This window comes from Struthio camelus, chromosome 23, assembly GCF_040807025.1.
Source record: "Struthio camelus isolate bStrCam1 chromosome 23, bStrCam1.hap1, whole genome shotgun sequence".
Taxonomy (NCBI): domain Eukaryota; kingdom Metazoa; phylum Chordata; class Aves; order Struthioniformes; family Struthionidae; genus Struthio; species Struthio camelus.
Window position 1 is genome coordinate 2,319,709 of NC_090964.1, and position 19,630 is coordinate 2,339,338.

Sequence of the window (19,630 nt, forward strand, 5' to 3'; positions counted from 1 at the left end):
GGGGCGCGGGGCAGTCGCCGCACGTCCCCCCACAGCCATCCTCCTTCCGCCTTCCTCCTCTTCCCCCCCCCCGGAAGCAGCTCCTGCGCACGCGCGCCGGCAACAAGCATGAGGCAGGCTCACGGCTGTGTCTTATAACGTCACTCGGCAGGAAACTCCCGCTCGCTACCTTTTCGGCTGCCCCAGATTTTAGGTCACGTGGATACCGAAACGCTCGCCGTGTCATGTGCGAGTCACGTGACGCCGTCCCGGGACGATGAGGTCAGTGGCTGCAAGTCACGTGATCCTTGCCTACGCGCAGTAGGGCCGGGTGCAGATGGCGGACGCTGAGGCTGAGGTGGCCCTGCGGCCCGAGATGCAGCGGCTGGTGGCGGCGCTCCGTGCCCGTCTCTGGCAGTTGCAAGCGGAGCTGCGTGAGCAGGAGGTGTCGGAGGCTTCGTCTCGGGCGTACTGCCGGGGCTTCTGCCAGGTATGGGCCGGGCAGGGGCGGGCCGCGGCGCGGGCTGCAGGCCGGCTCTGGGGGGGCGCGGGCCGCGGCGGGCCTCCCTAGCCGCAGTGCGCGCACGGCTCTGTGTGGCGGCGAGCGGGGCTGCCGCCCCAGTGTTCCGCCCGCTCCTCCGGGGCTGCATGGCGTGGCGCAGGGCTGGCTGCGGCGTGCGCTGCAGCCGAAGGGGGACGTGCGCGCTTGGTCGATGGCGCGGGCTGCTGCTCGCCTGGGCCCAGCCCGGCCGGGCCTGGCGCTTCGGGGGAGCTGTCGGCCTTGGGCTCTTATAGTGCTTTGGGCCTGGGTGTCCAGTAGCACTCGGGAGCCCTGTGGGACCCGTAGGGCTCTCTGGAGTAGGCAGGCCACACAGAATTTTCTCAGTGTGGTTTTGGCTTGGGACCTAGACCTCAGACTTTCTGATCCTTACCCACCTCAGAATTAAAATAACATGTCCAGACTTAATTAAGATCCACTGTGAAATAAACAAAACTTCCTGATTTATGCAGGAGTACAGTTAATTTAGGTCACTAGATAAGCTTATGTTTGACACTCTGAAGATCTAATCTGAATCTTTGTTTAGTGTGGCTCAGAGTAGTAGTCAGAAATTCTTGAATCAAGACAATAACTTTTAGAGGAGTGTTTGAGCTTGATTAAGGCCTTAATAATAGAGATCTTCATTTATTTTTAAAACATTATTTTGGTGGTTAACTAGTTTTGTTTCTCCCACGGTCTTATTTACTTTGAGCTCTAAGGTGTAGATAATCTTCATTTACTTGCTGGGTTAAAGAGCCTTCCAAGTTGAATCTGAAGAGATTGTGTATTGTAAAAACTTACAAGCCTCTTACAATTTATGAGCCAATTTATTCACACTTTAGCTGATGCACCTACTGACTTTCCTCTTTTTGAAGAGTGAGTGGCAAAACAAGACATACAATCTTTCTGGTATGTCTTATATAAGTGATTTCTCTTCAGTCTTTTATTTTGCATCCACAGGTTGGGTACTTTGCCATGCCATTCTACTGGGGGAATGTTTATCTTGTCACTTTACCATACCACAGAAAAGTTTTGTTTTGTTATTTTTTGCAACTGTTACTTTTCAAGCTGCAAGAAGCTGCCACTGCCTCTATGTATGTTCCAAGTCATACATACCTTTTTAAGATATGTGACTTCATATTTGCATGGAACCCTATATAATATGTTACTTTTTTCCACGTTTCAGGATTTGCTGAAATGATCTCCAGTGCCATTTATTGCATCAGAGCATTGAAACAAATATTCAGCTAACACTTACTAGAGCCTATCAAGATAATTCAGATATATATATAGAGAGAGGTCTGTTTATCTAGACTCTTTTGACTGGTTATAGATGAAGTCTTAGAGGTACTTCATCAGTGGAGTTTTATGGAAGACATTTCTGTTACCTTTACCAAAAAAAAAGTCTAGCAAAAAATGTGCAAACGAACCGTCTTAAGGTCATTGTGCTAATGTCAAGTGAGTTTCATTTCAGAACATCATAATAGATAATACGGATAAAAATGAAATAGACTTATCCTGGATTGCCATCAGTTGGGGATATTTCTAATCATCGTGCTTAACAGTACTCTGATTCAGTGGAAAATATGAAGTGGTTGGATGACGAGCTAGCAATTCCATTAAAGTTTGGATTTGTGATGTCACTGCACAGTCCACTGAGAACTGAATGTAGGTTTACCTATTGGTTTCCCCTTCTAATTGGGGATGTTTGTGGATGTTGTGCGGAGTTCTAGTGATAGAACTTAAAGTACTGAAAATTGTTTGAATAAGAATTTTCAGAATAACTCAAGGTCTGTCTCTAAATGAGATTCAAGGATCTCAGTTTAATTTTGTATGAATTACTTGGAGGATACCATTGATGTCCTGTCATAAACTTCTCAAGCTACAGTAGAACATGCTTAAGCAGAACCTGAATTTAAATGGGTTTAAATGTGATCTGGGGAAGTAGCTGAGGTGAGGGTAGTTAGAATGTTTTAGTCAGTGATTGCCATGCAGTGTTCACACCTGTGTTGTAGTTCTGAAAAGCACTCTGTTTGCCTCTAGAAATTACTAGAACTGAGCTGCACATCAAATTATGAACAGATTAAATCTCTCTCTGTTCTGAGCTGTCTGGACACTGTGTTTTACTAGAGCATGCAGTGCCAAACACATACTGGCTTCCAGCAGCTCTTCCCTGGAGCAATGCTGGATGATATGCTTTCCTTTAAGGTATCTATTTTTGAGCAGGGATTGTTGTCCAGGATAACACAAAGAAACTCCTGAAGCCTAAACAGTGGGCTGACTCAAAACTTTACATTGTACAAGTATGATGCTTTCCATATTCAGCTAATGAAGAACATGTCTGTTGAGGAGCTCAATATGTACACAAACAGCCAACTGCTATGAACAGTTTGTACATATTTGAGATAACTGTTCTCCATATTTACAGTAGAGCTATCAGTAAAACAGAGCTTATAGAACAAACTAAAGACATCAAAGTATCTCCTCTGCAGATGCACAGTGGCTTTTGCCTTACTGAAATTCTTAAAGGTGACATAGTTGAGGACTAGGTGAATTGCAATTGAATATGTTTAGGAAGAGAACATGATTTTTTTTTTTTTCTTTCTCCTCCCTCCGTCTACATCCCCTTCCCTACCCCTCACCCAAACAGGTATTTAAAACTTTAAAAACTGGTTAGCCAGCCTAGAGATGTTTACATTGGTACTGAGCAAAAAAAAATTATTGCTCAAAGTGTAGCTAAGTAAGCGTTCTGGCAGTGCAGGCCATGAGAAGCCATGTAGTGCTGAGGACCTAGCCTGGTCTCTAGATGCTGTAGGTGGATGCATGAGTTTTCTACACCACCATTCTTCCCCCCCCCCCCCCCCCCCCAGCCCAATGTAATTACAGTCAAAGGAAGGAGGAGAGATGGGTTAAACTATAAGTGAATGTGCATTGACCAGGCTTTGAATGTTTGAATATTCTCTTCAAATCCTGAAAGTAGACTATAAGGCAGTAATTACTATAAAACTGTTACTGCTCTGTTAAGTGACTAGCTAAAACAAGAGTATTTTTATTTTGTTGAAAATACTTAATCTTATGTATAGGCTTCCAAGGAACTTCCATAGCAGACTCTTCAAATTTCTGTTGTTTATCAGATAGCAGAAGGGCTCTTAATGGCCCCTAAAATATAGTTACTACGTTCTGCTTGCTTGTTAGTATGTTGTTGTTAATGTTCAGAATTAACCTAATTTGAATTTCAAACTAATAAGCTATTTAATAAGTCTCTTACCTGTTTTGAGCAATGCTGACTTTAATGTATGTATATTTGGGGAGAAGTTTCTGGTAATTGGCTGCTCACATATCGCTAATGCTAGCGGTAAGACTTTGATCTCAGTGTTAAGATTGCACATAAGGAAGGGTAAAGTGTTTTCTAATATTTATTTAATCTTAGTTTAATGCATAAAACATGGTAGAATGTTCTCCATCTGATCTGTGTATGTGATGTAAGTGTCTGTCAAAGCAATTGAGTATTATTTTGGGTTTTAAACCCAAATTTGAGTATTAAACTGGGTTTTTTATTTATTTATTTTGAAAAATGCATTCATTAGCATGTTTGGTCTTCTGATGCTGTATTCCCTGTAATGGTAGACTTACTGCTGTGGTGTACTAAATAGATGACTCTGATAGTCATCAATTACTTGACTATTTTCAGGGATTATATCTTGACAGCCTTTGAACATAATTTATGGCTTCTAATTTCATGTGTAATTTGAATTACACTGTTAAATTCTTAACACATCTGCTATAGGGGAGTGCTAAGGCTATTTAGTGGTCACTGAGAGCTTCTGTTAATGATCTTTGTGCTATGTTTAAGGATGATGTCTGTAAACTTCCAACCTGTGACTTGTTTTGCAACCTATCTCTGTACTTTTCCCTCCACCTTCACCTCTTTAAAACTGTTAATAATGTTTGTCTATTGGAGAGTCTGTAACTGTAATTCAGGTAGGAGTTATTACTTATACAGAATTCTGGGAGAATAACCTACAAAGCAGTCCTGATTTTTTTTTTTAAACTGATTTTATTTTTGTAGTTTTCTTGATGTTATTGTTGAAGATCACATGAGGTCATACCTGTGCAGTGGATGCCTGCAATTTTTTTTTTTTTTAATCCTAGGGCTAGTACTGTATAGTTAGATCACTGACAAACATTGGATGGACTATAAAATAGCGTGTAGCTGGCCCCTTGTTCCTTGTTATGTTGAAAGTTAATCTTTGATTCTGCCCATCCTAATGACTCAGTTTTAGTAAGCGGGTTGTAAGGGCTGTTCACTTGAGTCCTTCTAATTATAATATGATACAAAGATAAATCTGTTCAGCATCAACAGTAAATTGGTTGTTTCAGGTGCTCGACTTGAAATTACTTAGTAGGGTCTGATCTGACCTGACAATCCATCCTCTTATGACAGTTTGACTTGAAATATAGGGTTGGGCGCTTGGAACTTTTAACATATAGTCTTGGCCCTAAGGGTTTTGCAGAACACAGTACTTCCCTCCCCCCCCACCCCCCCTTTTTTTTTTTTGTGACTGACCTTAATCAAGATTGGTTCCTTGTTTGGGCTAGGGAGAGTGTATGGTGAGAGATGGATTGTAACTGTTAGGAATACAAGCTAAATAGTCTAGAGTTCTAGGATGGTGTGCCTACGTTGCAGGGCTGTTACTTCTGAAGGAAGTTATTGGTAGAGCTAAGGTGTCTTTAATTCAGGGCCCTACTTGCTCTTCCTATTACTTCTTAAGTTGTAGCAAAATAACATATTAGTGTAAAGAGGTTTTAAAAAGAAAAAGGTGGGGAAGTATTACTACTGTCATCCCTCTGCTGATATTTGAGACTTATTTTTTATTCCTTTTGAAACAGACTATATTTCAGGTTGCTTCTTCAGTACTGTGCCTGCAAAAGGTAGGATTGCTGTGGTCAAGTACTAAAATCTAGGGTAATTTTGCATTTTAAAAAGTGACTACATAACAGTGTGACTTGGGCTTTGTATTTCTCCTTTAGTCACTTTAAGTTTGTTATGTAGGTAATTATACGTATAATCTTTAAAATATTGCAGCTGAAATATTGTCCTTAATCTTGAGCTTCTTGCATTTCTTTCCTGCATTCTCACTAGTAATAGATTCCAATTTACACATGTGCTTCTGTCTTCATGGGAGCTGTATAAAGGAAGGGGAGAACAGAACTTCTCGCTGAATTTTTAACTTAGCAGTTCATATTTGTCTGTTGGCTCTAACTTGCTTCCCAGTAGAAATTTTGCTAACTTTATCAAGTATTCAAACAGAATGAAAATATTTTGGAACAAAAGGGAGAACTTCTGTTGAGGAGAAAAAAATGCTGGTTTTGATCTCCTTTAGAGTGAAAACTTCTCACTTCCAGAATTCTTCCACTACATATCCTTGATATTGCATATCAATATTTATGTTTTTAGATAAATGTATATTATGAGAACTTTTAATGATAAAACTCATTTTCTTTCAGACAATACTTCAGTATGCTGGCAGTCGGGGTGCATCGGAACACGTTTTACCTTTTTTGGAAGTGTATCGAATCTCCATCCAAAGCTTTGCTAATGCACGACCTTACTTGACTACAGAATGTGAAGATGTTCTTTTGGTACTTGGCAGGCTAGTGCTGTAAGTTATAAGTTGGTACACTAATCTTTTTTTTATGGAATACACAAACTTCACAAATGAATAGACAACTTGTCAAATTAAATATCACATTTTATTTTAACAACTGTATGATTTGTTATTATATCTAGTAAATGTCTCTAGTGCTTGTTTTTCTATAGTATCACAAAACTGCTTGAGCATTTTGTTGCCCAGCCTCAATCAGTAGTAAGGCTTTGCTCTTCTGTATTTGGATAAATGTACAGATATTAGGGAGGTTCTGTTCCTTGAACACTTCAAAAAATATTTTTCTACAGAAAAAAACTTACTTTAGTCTTCATTAAACAAACTCTAATGGTAGATGTTCACACATGGAGTAATCAATCTATACCAGTTGCTCTGCAGCAGCTGGCTTTGTGTACTGTCTCCCATGGTAAATGCAAGGTACTTCTGAGCAAGTCCCTTTCTGAAAAGAATAAGTTGTTTTTTTATTTATGGCAAACAGAATTGTGTGTGTGAGATCTTGTTATAGGGCAGCCAATTGTAATTTTACCTGAGCTCTTTGACAAATGTTTATATATAGATATTTGGTGATTAAAACAGAGCAAAGTATGAGCAGCTACAAGTTATTCCAGTTTGACTGATAGACAGTAAAATAATCTCTTTAAACGCAAAGAAGCTATTTTTGGTTGTAAAGAGAAAAAGTTTAGCCTAAAGGCTTTCAAGGGCATTGGGAGTATTGTCAGTTACTACCCTTAATCTGAGAAGGGTAGCTTAATGCACTGGTTCTTCCTAGCTTGTAAGATTTCTTTCAAGGGGTGAGGGTGGAGGTCTAGAACCTTGAATATGAAGACCATCGTAGAATTAAAATAATTCTGAGACAGTCTTTCAATGGGTTACCTCTTTATTATCAGTTACTTCCTTATTTTGTGATCTTAAGTCAAGAATACTTGACTTGTGAATCTGTAGACTTTTCAAGAAGGATTTTACCATGTGCTGTTTGGTCAAACTCTTGTGTTAATCCTTTTTACAAACTGTCATCTTAATGATAAATATGATGAATATAAGAATAGCCTATCCATAATTAGCTTGTCCCTTCTGCCACTTCCTACTCATCAAAAACTTTCTTTCACTGTCTTGGTATTTAGGTCTTCTGGGTGTGGAATAGTTTCTAACCCTTTCTGTATCTTTTATCACTGTTAAATGCTTTAAAGTATGGAAGAAGAAAAAATCCTAATTCTATATCAAAATTGCTTAACAGATAAGAGAAAAATCAGAAAATTCTGCTTCCGCTGATGCTATTTCTTCCATCTTTCATTGTAAGGAATTGTTTGCTGTGGTTTGTATATTCAGGAAACTTGGCCATGGAGGGCAGTGGGGAGTGGCTGACTTGCTGGAATCTCTGCTGCTCTTGTTATGATTGCATTTGAGAGGGAAACTAAAGAATGAAAAAGGAAATGGGAGTGAGATCAGGGTGAGGTAAATGGCATACTTAGTTGTGATCTCTTTTTGGCCTTTTTAAGAGTTTGCCAGGAGTGAGAGAGTACTTATGGCAGAGAAAGATTAAAATTCAGTTCAGTTCAGGAGGAAGAATATTACCTGTTCAGGGATGTGATGACCTACTGTTACAAAGTTATGGGGGTTTTTGTAGGGAGTTTGGTTACCCTCTTCTGTTATACAAGCTATGCATTTTCATTTCTCATTGGTGTTCAACTCTGAAACAAGTAATCTTCCTTTTAAAACAAAAGTGCTCTAGCCGCTACTGAAAGCTCCCTTCACTTCCTATCCTCCCTCCTGGAGAAGGGGAGGTAACCTTTTCTTCTGACAAATAGTGCTCATCTTTCAGCTAGGTGAGCCAGTAGTAGTAAAGACTTTCCCTGCCAGCTGACCAGGTCTGCTGTTTATTCACAGGAGATCTGACATGATGGTAGAGACTGTGGGCCTCCTTTTTTAAAAAAAAAAAAAAAAAAAAAAAAAGATGCGGGTGCAGCATGAGAACTTCTTGGTCTGTCAGCTAACCTTAGGTAGTAAAAGGACAGCTTGGAATGGTCACATCATCTATTCTTGTAGTTTACACATTAGATAAATGCTTGGGGAGGGGTGGGGAAGAATATTCTGTCCTAACAATGGCTGTGGCCTCAAGAGGACACTTCTAGTTTGGTCGAGTAGAACTCAGGCTGCTTGCTTCCACAGCCACAAAGCACAATAAAAAACTTTTGTCCGTAATAATATGTGAAAAGTATTGACTCTGTCTTAAAGATCATAATGAAGAATTAGCCATATCAAAAATGTCTTTCAGGAGTGGATGAACATTTGGTTAGGTGACTATTTCAGTTAATCTTAAGCAGCCCTTGAGGCAGTTTACTCATTTGCCAAGGCATCTATGTGAGTGCTGTTTATGTTGAGATACTGCGCAGAGGAAAAGATAGCGTTCATGTTACTGTCAGTGTGAAAATTGTACTTTCATTTAGAAATGGTTTATAATGTCCTAAGATTAATAGATTAAAGTTAAACAATTCCTTCAACTTGGTTCTGGTTTGCATACTGTGTTTGTCAGCTACTCACTTGACCGCTTTCTACTTTTTCCTATTTACTGTGATAGCACTGATCTGAAGGGAAGTTTCTCTCCCATTTCTATGTCTTTGAGGGGCTGTTCATATACTTTCTTTAAACCATAAAGTGAAAGGAGATCTGAATATCTTCTGGTCTAAGTAGCAGACTTGGATTCAACTGGTTGGACTAGTCTGCCTCAAACATCTTGAGCTGTACTTCACCCAGTCAGTTGAACCTTGTGAATCTCATGCAGGTTGCTTCCAGGAAGAGAGTGCTTGCTTTTCATAATACCTTTGTGAGAAGGAATGTATGATACTTGCATCTGTGTATATCTAACAAAGTGTTCTCAACTTAATAAACACTTGTAATCTAATTCACTAATTCGAATTTCCTGCTCTGCTGTCTTTCATTAGGAGCTGCCTCAAGTCTTAAGAAATGTAGGATAACTTCAGGCTACAGGTGAACTGTTCCTGTTTATCATGTGATGTGTATTTAGTTTTCTTTTTAACTCCAAGAAGGTTGGGATAGGAAAAGTGTGTTGTTCTCCCCCCCCCCCCCCCCCCCCAGTACTACTTAAAGATAGCCACAATTCTGAAAGCTGTAGAATGATTTACTTTTCAAAATTTCTCTTTTAATAACAGTGAATGAGATGTTAAAATAGTTACATAATAATTAAGCAAATATCAACAGTTATTATTTGCATACAGAGTTTTTCTTTCCAGTGTTCAGAAAAAAGAAATTTAAATCCAGGAGGGTTTCTCCTAAAAGACACTTTGAAGATGAGGGTTTGAGTTGGGGTTTTTTGTTGTTGTTTTAAATAATGGAAGCATTCTAGCAGTAGTTACAATTTTGCAAATAAAATGTAATTGCAGTTTAGAACGGAGTTGCATATAGATATTGTGGTGGTATTGGCAGAGTAGAGCAGAAAGGCTTGGCTTTATGAAGTGATCTTGATATTTTAATTTGGGGCTTTAAACAGAACTTAGGTGTCACAGGTGCATACAAAAGGGGAATAGATTTTCAGGAATAGTGGTGAATGTTGAAGTAGAATATAGTAAGGATCTACTGTTGTCCCACTGTGGGACAGAGAATGGAAAGGAGGAGAGAACCCTAAAGCTCTTTTTCTTTAAAAATGCCAATGAACAAGAAGGTGTCTGACCTTTGGTAGAGGTACAAGATGAAACTGAGCCTTTGAATTATAGAGAGAGTAACATTAGCTTGCAGGAATGGTGCTGGTTCTTCTTAAAGCCAAACCCGTGTTGTTCAGCAGCAGTTGATTTCTGTGTTGTGGAGAATGGTTGAGAACACAGAAGGGAAAGATTACTCAAAGGAAGAATTAGGATAAACTATGATTTCTCTCTTTTGCTGATAGAGGGAAGGCTGGCTGGTCTTTATGCAGCTGCATGCCCCCCTTTTTGCTATAAGAACGTAGATTTCTCATTTTGCTTTTCTGCCAATAAAGTGATAATTGGAGGATCTTGTATATTGCTTTTGCAGTTGTGCTGTAAGTTATCTTACCTGATGGCTGTAACAGGTATACCTAGAATGCCAGAATTCTCTTGCTGAGTAATTTCCTAACTTGAGTGCTTGACTTAGGATGTTGAACCAAGACCTGAGAAGTCTTTCATTTTCACTATCAGTCCTATGTGTCCACACAGATAAGGACTGAGCCATAAATTCAGCCCTTCTGTCTTTATGGGCTATCAGCTCATCCTGTATACACAATGCTTTGAAAATACAATTTTGAATTTTTTCTACTGTCCAGGTGGTACCTATGGAAGTATAATATATGTAGTACCATGAAGATACCCAGTGACTTGCATAATTCTGTTTTTTAGTCATATTTACTGGACATCTGAAAAGGCAATCTGCCATAGTAGATAAATACAACACTTCCTAATACTTCTTGTTTTATCTCTGAGGCCTCACAATAAGTTGTTTTAAAGTATGTCTATAAACTTTTACTTAAAGTTTGTGTGCCAGAGAACTTCTGCAGCAAGAACTTCATTTGTAATGCAACATAGAAATAAAATACCACTTCTCAGCCTTTATATAATTCATTTTATGACAGTTAAATCTTAGTGTTGCTATAACATGACAAATTACTGTTACATTCAGAATTTAGGTGTAATCTAGCCTATGACTTTTAGAGGTCACTTCTTTGCCTTTTTTTTTTTGTGGCCTGACTTGTAGTAAGCAAGCCATAATTGCAGAAAAATAAAATTACTTATAAAAGCTTACTTTGCTGTTTTATTTAAGCCTGTTAATTTTTCATAGCCAAAATCATGCATGAAAAGTAATATTCCAGAGAAAGTATATCTATAAATTAAAATATAACAAGGCAGGATAGGATTGATGGCTGCTTTTTTTCTTATACTCTGAAGTTGAGATGTGTATCAAAAGATCTTCTCTAAAAATAAAAAATCAAAAATTAACCACAAAGTTCACAGTGCATTTCTGGGTAACATGCATTAAAATTGGACACCCCAAAAGATTGCATGTTTAGTTGTGTTTTCCTGTTAGTGGTAGTTGGATTTTCTTGTTTGTTTTTGGCTTTGAATCTATCAAAATCAAGCTCATCTCCTGTGAGACTTAGTAATGTCGTCCTTGATTGTCAAGTGGTAGCTACTTAGCTCCACGCGTATGAAGTTGGTGAGTGAAGTCTTGTTGCCGGGCTTGGGTACAATAGAAAAATAAGTCCTGGTTATTTTATAAGAACGTATGTTTTAAAAGAATGTTGAGACCAATGACAGAGTTGGAACATCTGGCAGTCCAGTTGTCCACTTTCTCACGGACATAGCAATGATGGAGATTCTAGTGACTGAAATGTTTAGATAACTTTCATCACTATCATTTGGTAATTATCTATCTGACCTTGTATCTTTCTGATAGTGTTTAGAGGCCTTCACAGGTCGAAAACTCTATTTAAAGGAATAGGATTGGCAGTGGAAGTGAACTTCTGAAAGGTAAAAAAGGGTGACCAGATACTGATTCAATATTTGTCTTTCTGATCTGTTCTACCTAAGTGACTGCTGATTCTTGCTAAAAACTGATTAGGCATAACACTTTTTTGCAGATAACTTGTGTAATTTATCCATCAGAAGCCAGGAAGGAGGAGAAAAGGAAAGTTACTCTTCCTGGATACTAAGCAATTTTGAAACTCATGTTTGCCGCCTCTTTTCAGGAATAAGAAACAGTTGTATGTAAGCATTGGCCTGAAAGTCTAACTGAAGGAACATCAAGCAGATCTTACCTTTTTTGCTCACTGCTGTTTCTGAAATATGTAGATCTCAGATTAGCATCTTTGAAATACCCAGCAAAAACTTTCTGAATGCTTTCTATTTCCTCAAGTTTTCATTTGGAAAACCTGATATATAGCAAAAGTTCACATGCCATTGCTATTAAACATGGCGAGGCTGACTCAAATACTAACGTTAGTTGTTGACATAGTAGAACAAGGGATATAGTAAATTTTCCTTTTTATTAAATCAAGATAGGATGACTAAAATGTCCTATTTTTAAGCAGAGGCTTGGTCTAATGAAGAAGTAAGGTGATTCTGTTAACCAGTGTTGTGTAGGTAACTGAGTTGCACAACTATAGCAGCCACCTGAATTGGCACTATGAATATTACAGTCTGATCTGGACTGTTTTCCTCTTAACTTTGGTAATGCTCACATCTTTGATTTGCATATTGGGGGGTAGGAATGTTTCATAAGCTCCTGATTCTTCTGCAGATTGTGTTGTAGGAATTTGGATCCTTTCCCCCACACCTTATTCGTGCTATTAAAGAATCATAGGGTATTTCTAGGCATCTATTCGACAGGTCCATTTCTGTGCCGATGCATCGTCATTAAAATATCTTCTGTCAGACCTTTGCTCCTCCTGCATTCTTCTGTGATCTTATTTTCTTATGTGTACTGATAACTCCAAGTTGGGTAAAACTGGCTTTCTCTCTCAATCTAGGCAAACAGACCCTGCTGAGTTCAAGTGTACTTTATTCGAAACAGATATTATGATTTCTTTGCAAAGAGAAAAAGGAGAAATTTGGTAGTCCAAAGTTGCTAAGCTGTACTGAACTGGCTGATTTTGATTATAAGACTATCAGCAGTCTTAACCTAGTGGGATGGTCCGTGGCAAAAAGGAGTAGTTTTTTATGTTATGACTGATGCCTGACTTTGGGACTGTTCCTGTCTTGTAGCTGATTTGTGCATTCAAAGTTGATTCAGTGTCACTGTCACTTCTTATCTGCTTATCTTAAGCAATATGTGCCACAAATGTTATTTTATCATAACAGTAGAATGTTTTCAGGTAGCTTGCTTACTTGTCTTACTTTTTCAGGAGCTGTTTTGAGCTACTGCTTTCAATTCCTGAAAGTGAATTGCCGCATGAAGTATGGTTAGGATTCCATCAATCTATACAGGTGGGTGTTCTACTTCTTTTTTTTTATAAAAAGAAAGAAAAAGAAAATCTGTATTCAATTGTTACTCAAGTTTTATATTGAAAGTGTCATTTCAGTATGAAACATATGCAGCATACTACTTTTAATCTGATTTAGCTTGCAATCTGAGATGTAAGTAGAGAAGCCTTTTTGAACCTCAAAGAACAGCTGATTTTGTAGTGAAATTGACAGATGCTAAGTATCAGCCCAGTGACCTTGACTGCCAGCTGATGGACTGAAAAAGATTCCAGCCTGGGTCGAATAGTTAACGTGTGCCCCATAGGAAGGGATTCCTCAGAAAGAGAGGCTACAGCAGGGCTGAGGAGCCTATACCAATTGAGTGATTGAAAATCACTGCTGACAGCAGAAAAGGAGGTTCACTGAGTTGTTTGCTGTGTTCCTCATAATTCAGTTAGAAATAATCATCAAAAGACTTGTTGAGGTGGCTGTGGGCCTCTCTAATCCCGAGTTGTTAGAAGCCCTATGCATGACAGACAATATTAGTGGTAAGACCGGAATGAGAAGCTCTGAATTTTTAGATCTGGAAAAAAATAGGCTACTACTGTGTTTCTCCTTTCTTCTGCCCCCTTCCTCCTCCAAACTCTGTCCTGCACTTACTGTTATCTAGACAGCAAGAATATCTCAAGGGGCAGTGAAAGGCTGTCCCCAACAACAATATTGTCATCCTAGGGTCCGGACTTGCAGCTATAGAGCTAACGGTAACTTCAGCAAGAGATCCATAGCAAACCTTGATTTGTCTAATGGATTGTGTGAGAGACAAACATGAGTTAAATGGAGTGATGTAAGAGCTATGAGGTGTTATTTTGAAAATGACTGGAAAAGCTTTTGTAGAGATTTGAGTGGCAAGTTAAAATCTATTCCTGGCTTGAGAGGGGTGCTATCTAGGTCCTAGCTATTAGGACAGCTATCTAACACTGCTAGGGACTAAATGGATGTCTTACTAGGAGCTTGTTTCAGCACCTCACATTTTTACACCTTTCCTAAACTCAAATGAAGATGGTTACTGTAAACTATGTAGGAGGAAGAGTTGTGTTCCAGGCTTTAGTCTGACGGTAGTAGCTAGCTGCCTGAAAGGAATTGCATTCCTCATGGAGCTGAAAGATAGAAATAGTAATCTTGTCTTTGCTGTGTGTTTAACTGCTAGGCCTTCCTGGCCCAGGGAGTGATCTGCTGCTACTGGTGCCTGTTTTGGCTCTAACTATGACTAATGAAAATATGATTACTTAATAATTATTATTAAAGCTAATAACAGTTGTAAGTTAAAAGCTGCCATAATGAACAAAGTGGCAGTAGTTGAAAGGAAATGAACGTAGGTCTTGAAACTGTTGTTATGCAGAACTAATCACAGTTGATTTGAGATCTTGTTGGTCCATGAGTCTTGGATGCTGCTATAGTTGTTCTGGAGGTGTATATGTAGAGGCTCTGAAGGAGCTTCTGATTTATTTTGCCTGCAGTCAGGGAGGTTGCAGGTGCAGAAACTCTTCCTTCAATAGGAATGAATAAACCTCATACTTAAAACTGAAAGAAGTGGACTGGTAAAGCTGTATAGTCCTGCCAATAGTTGAAGGGATGGATGTGGTCTGTGACTGGTGGCTTCAGGAGGACAGACCTTTTTCTGTTACACCATGGAAAAACATACTACTGTGGTAATCCTAAAAACAGATGGGACTGGGGATGGCAGGCAGTTGGTGATAGAAAGTGCAGTAGTTAAAATCAAAGTTCTGAGGTTTTATGATGTCAAAGATCTGTCTCCTATTTTGATTGCTGGTGTGTAAGCCCAGAACTTGCGACTAAGACTTCCTTGGTGACTCATACAGATCTTAGTAGATCTTGCAGCACCCTAAACCCAAGTTTGGGGGTATACCGGTTTATTCTGACAACACTGAACTATGGCATCTATTACCTGTAGTCTCTGCCTATATAGGCTGTGGTGTTGTGGATAACAGGTCTACATTTCCCGTTTAGGTTAATATGGATGCCACAATCAGACCGATAAGCAGGGGTTCATCTTTTGCATTAGGGCTGATGGAAGATGTTTGAAACTTACTGTTTCCTGAATGACACTTAACTTCACTAATCCAGTAACCTGTGGATAAAGAGTGGGCTTACTGCATGCTGAAAGGAATGTCATAACTGTTTATACCTACCATAAACCAGAACAGAGAAAAGTTCTCTTGTTCAGAGTATTCAGAGTACGGGAGTGGATATACAGGCTCTTACCCATTCTAGTAGATGTATAAGACAGTTCTAGCTTTTAACTGGAGGGATCTGCAGGGAGAATTCTTGTTGCCAAGGAGAGCAATTTCCAGGAGTTAACAAGCACGTGTGTGTATTTCTAGGTTTCTGAAGCAAGTGATCAAGCTATGATATTTCTATCAGAAGACGGTAAATTTTAAGTCAAGTGGGAGGACTTTGAGGCTGAACGTGTTGGAGGCAAACTATTACTTTCCCCTGACGGGAAGGGGACACAAGCCCAGATCCATCATTTCAACTTGCAGAAATGGAAGGTTCAAGATGTGCTTTTGGCAGGTGTAGTGATATAATTGACTCTTATACGGACTTTTTGGAACTATGTAGCTTCAGAGTTTTAACACTTACTTGATGCTCCCCATTTGTAAGATACTAAAAGTTCTGGGAAAAGCTTATACACCCTGTTAGCACTTTGAAACATGGACTTTTACAAAAACAGATGCTACTAATGATGTTTTCAAGTAGCATTCCTGCACAAGTTTGAGAATGGGAACACTTGCAACCTGCCATTTAATACAGCAGAACACATACCTCTTGCCTTTTATTAGAGCAGAAATGAATAACAGAGTAAGAGTGTGCAGTCATACAGAGGGCAATATAGACCTTTAGATAGCAGTCACTCACAGGCTCTTATATGAGAACTCATGGGTTCTCATATGGCCTGTGACCATAATGTGCTAGTCTCCAGGCAAATCCAGTAGCCCAAAGCTCCATAATGTTGTATGGCCCAGATTGGTGATAATGTGCTTATTACTTCCTTAACAAAAGGAGTGGATGTGGCGACTGAAGAATAACTCCAGGTCTTCTATGGTGGTTGTGGCAAACGTAGGGGAAAAGGTGTTTCTTTTGGACCTAGCTGCATTTGTTCCTCCTGCTCTATAACAAGTTGTACAGCTACTGCAAGTCAGTGAAATTTCAGTTATGTTTTCAACTGAGGAGTGAAGAAAGTTATGGCTTGCATTTCAAAGCAGCAAGACAAAGGACTGTCCTGAAGCTGAAAATGGAGTGTCACTAATGTCTAGCTTAAACACAAAAACCTATCCCATCAAAAGACTTATTTGTTAGATTGAACCTGTTCTTTCTTCCGTAACAGTAACCTTGCCCTTCCCTGCCCCCTTCCCCCTGCAGCCCCTATGAGTCCAGCTTTCCTTGCCTGTAGGCAAGATCAGTAGCAGCCTGTGTGAACCAGGATGTGAGCTTGTATAGCAAAAAGCTAAGCATGAGTTTTATACAGTGGGAACATGCAAAAGGGTGTGGGCAGGAATGGGGAAAAGCAAACTTATGCTGTAAAATAGGAGTGAAAGGGATACCGTAGGTTGGGACAGTTTACAACAGGGCCATTGATACAGCTAAGCTCAATTAATTTGGAGGGAAATCAGTGGAGAGGTATTGTGGGGATGGATTTAATAAGATCAGATGAGGAAGCTGAGACACACTGTCAAAGCTGGCTTTAGTGGGAGGAGAGCTCCATTAGTATTGAGAATCAACTATGGACTGAAAAACAGGATTCCCTTCAAATCTTAAGAGTCTAAATGCTTTCTTTAGAGAAGCTGTGTACTGAAGGTGAGTATAAAACTAAAATTTTTGTACATCATAGTAGTTATTGATCTCATTATATTTGCAGTGGTGAAGAACCCAGGTATCTTCAGTAAACTGTTCCAAGGGTTGTATTTTCTCATTAATTATGTCCAGTGGCTCTTATAGCTTTGCTTGCGAAGTTGAAGGGCTTTATATCCCATTTCTGTTCCCAGGTAGGTACTTGCACACTGAGATTAAGTCTCACTGCTGCACTTTTTCATACAGAATGAAATGCCTTACTGTGTGGCTCTCTTCATGGCCCCTTTACAGTGTCATTGTCCTAACTTTTGAGTTTTATGCGCTTAAATTTTGCATTGAATTTCCTCTAAGACTTTATATTTAAGAACACCCACTAAGGATAACTTGAAGTTAATGCTAATGGAAATATTTTATTATAAGCTCTGTAATGAAAGATTCAGTTAAATGTCTGGAATAGAAGTGGAATGTATTGTTAGTACTCAATTGCTTATGCCTGATATTGGTGAATTTCATAATCAGTGCTTGTTTCTATATATGTGTGTGTATATATATGCTGACTTCATAAATTCATTGCTGATTCAGGAAATCAGTTGAGCTGTGTAACAGATCCCTTCTTACTTACTGAGTTTTGTTTGTTTTGTTCTGGTCTTTTTAATACAAAGCGGTTGAAACTTGAATCCTCATAACTGAATTGAACTCTGCTAGATTTATACTGTCTAGACACCCTCAGGTAGGGAAAAGTTGCTGTTGGAATAGCATTCCAACTGTTTACACTGGATGTCTGGACTGGATGTCGTAATCTGAGGGACAGTAATCTCTGTAGTAGCACATCACCCTTGTCCAAATTGATGATTACATAATTTTTTTTTGTCAGCTACGTTTTGCTCTAAAGACAACAGCAGAGAAGTGATGTGAATATACCACTATGTATCTCTGTGAGGCACTAGCTTATAGCACCTGTGGAACATGCAACTTGATAACAGAGGAATTTGAGATAAGTAATGCTGAGAGGTAGCAAATCTCAACTACTGTGTTTGAAGTGTATCGTTCAGAAACCCTCTTGTATGTTCTTTGGCACTTGCTGTTGGGTGGCAAGTGCTTGCAGGGGCCAGGATGAGTATAATCCTCCTGTGAACGCAGAGGGTGAGTTCATGTAATGAAGAGCTGGTGTTTCCCTTTCTTTGCCTTACAGAACTGTGCTTAGCTGAAAATCCTGCTTATAATTCAGTCTTATTCACTGGTAAACATCTTACAGATACTGGAACTGATATTTGGGTAACACTGCTGTATGTAGTGTGTGCTAAAGGTTTCAAGTGACTACAGCTGTGTATCTTGCAGAAGTACTGCTACATTAAAGCACTTGTAGTTTGGAAAGTTCCTCTAGCTTGTTTGTTGTTAAACTTTTTCTCAATAGTAAGAGCTAGAAACTTATGACTTATATGCTTTTATTCAAATGATGCCAGTAGTTAGAGCATAAATTCCCAAGATTTGCAAGGAAACTTCTAAACATTTTGTGGCTGCTTTATTGAAGTTCTCTACAAAGAATCTGAAGATATGGATGATACCTTCAAAGGAAATGATTCAGGTTTAGAGGTCCAGGAATAAGAACTTCTCTGCTTCAGTCATTTATGTTTTCTTGAAGGGAGAAAAAAGCTATTTTAAAAAAAAGGGGGGGGGGTGTCCTTTCTCTTATAAAAGTCATAATTGTGCAGAGACTAATGCTTCTTGCCTTTACTGTATACAAATTGATTAGAAGGGCTTTGCTGGTTAGTCCACCTCTTTCCAAGCCCACGTATATGTGCAGAATTTCTTCATGGAATGCTGTAGCTCAGTAAAAGCTTATTGGATTCAGTCTTTGGGGTGAAATTCTATGCATCAACACTTGGGAAGGATAAAGTTTAAAGCTGTAATGTTAGTGTGTGTGAGGGGAAATGATGCTATGCCAACCCGGTCTAGTGAAAAGACTTTTATTGCATGGTGACATACAGTTGAAAAAGAATGGACTTGATTTGCTTTCAGTTTTTGATCAAAATATACATATTTATTTGTGAGTAAGATAAGGGAGCCAATCTGTAATCTGCCTACCCGTAATCTTTTTCTTAATCATCAAAGTCTGATAAACTGTTATAGATAGGTTTTTTTGTATGTAATCCTAGCAGTGACACACATAGGAGTTCTGAATTCCTGGTCCATGGGTGCATATTTATAAATATAGTTCTGTTTATTGTAATCCAGTTGCATTTTTTAAAGCTGCCATGAAGCTATAACTTCAGCATTTCTTGACTACAGTAAAATTGTCTGTCATTCATCTTTCTGTGACTCTGCTGACAAACCATCTAGCTGTGTGTTGAGGTCAGGAATTAATCTAGCTTAAAAAAAAAATATCGCTCCTACCCTGAGGCTTTCAACTGAATTTGATTTTTCTAATCTGGCTTGACATACACAGGAAGGAAAGACTTGAATAGGAACAAATGTGTGGGCATAAGGGTTGCTTGAGTGATGTTTCCAAATACATAAGTACACCCTGAAACCTTTGGGTTGTAACTCGTTTTTAAGCTCTCAATGCAGTTAGTTAAGAGCAGTTTAAGCACTGGGTTAAGAGCATATGAAGTCACTTGAGTCTTCAGGATGCAGCTGTGACACTCTGGATTTTT

General features: G+C 39.1%; 1 protein-coding gene across 3 annotated transcripts in view; it reads left to right on the plus strand.

Moving 5' to 3' along the window:
* Positions 1-239: 239 nt before the first annotated feature.
* Positions 240-19,630, plus strand: part of RLF (RLF zinc finger) — a 52,005-nt gene continuing 32,614 nt past the window's right edge. Inside the window, exons 1-3 of one of the 3 annotated variants that reach the window (XM_068917322.1) lie at positions 240-469; positions 6,026-6,180; positions 13,049-13,130. In XM_068917322.1, the coding sequence (XP_068773423.1) occupies positions 317-469; positions 6,026-6,180; positions 13,049-13,130 (390 nt within the window). In that variant the 5' untranslated portion in view covers positions 240-316. Of the gene's footprint in view, positions 470-6,025; positions 6,181-13,048; positions 13,131-15,508; positions 15,699-19,630 lie in introns of those variants that run through there. The other 2 variants (XM_068917324.1, XM_068917323.1) reach the window with 2 other exon arrangements.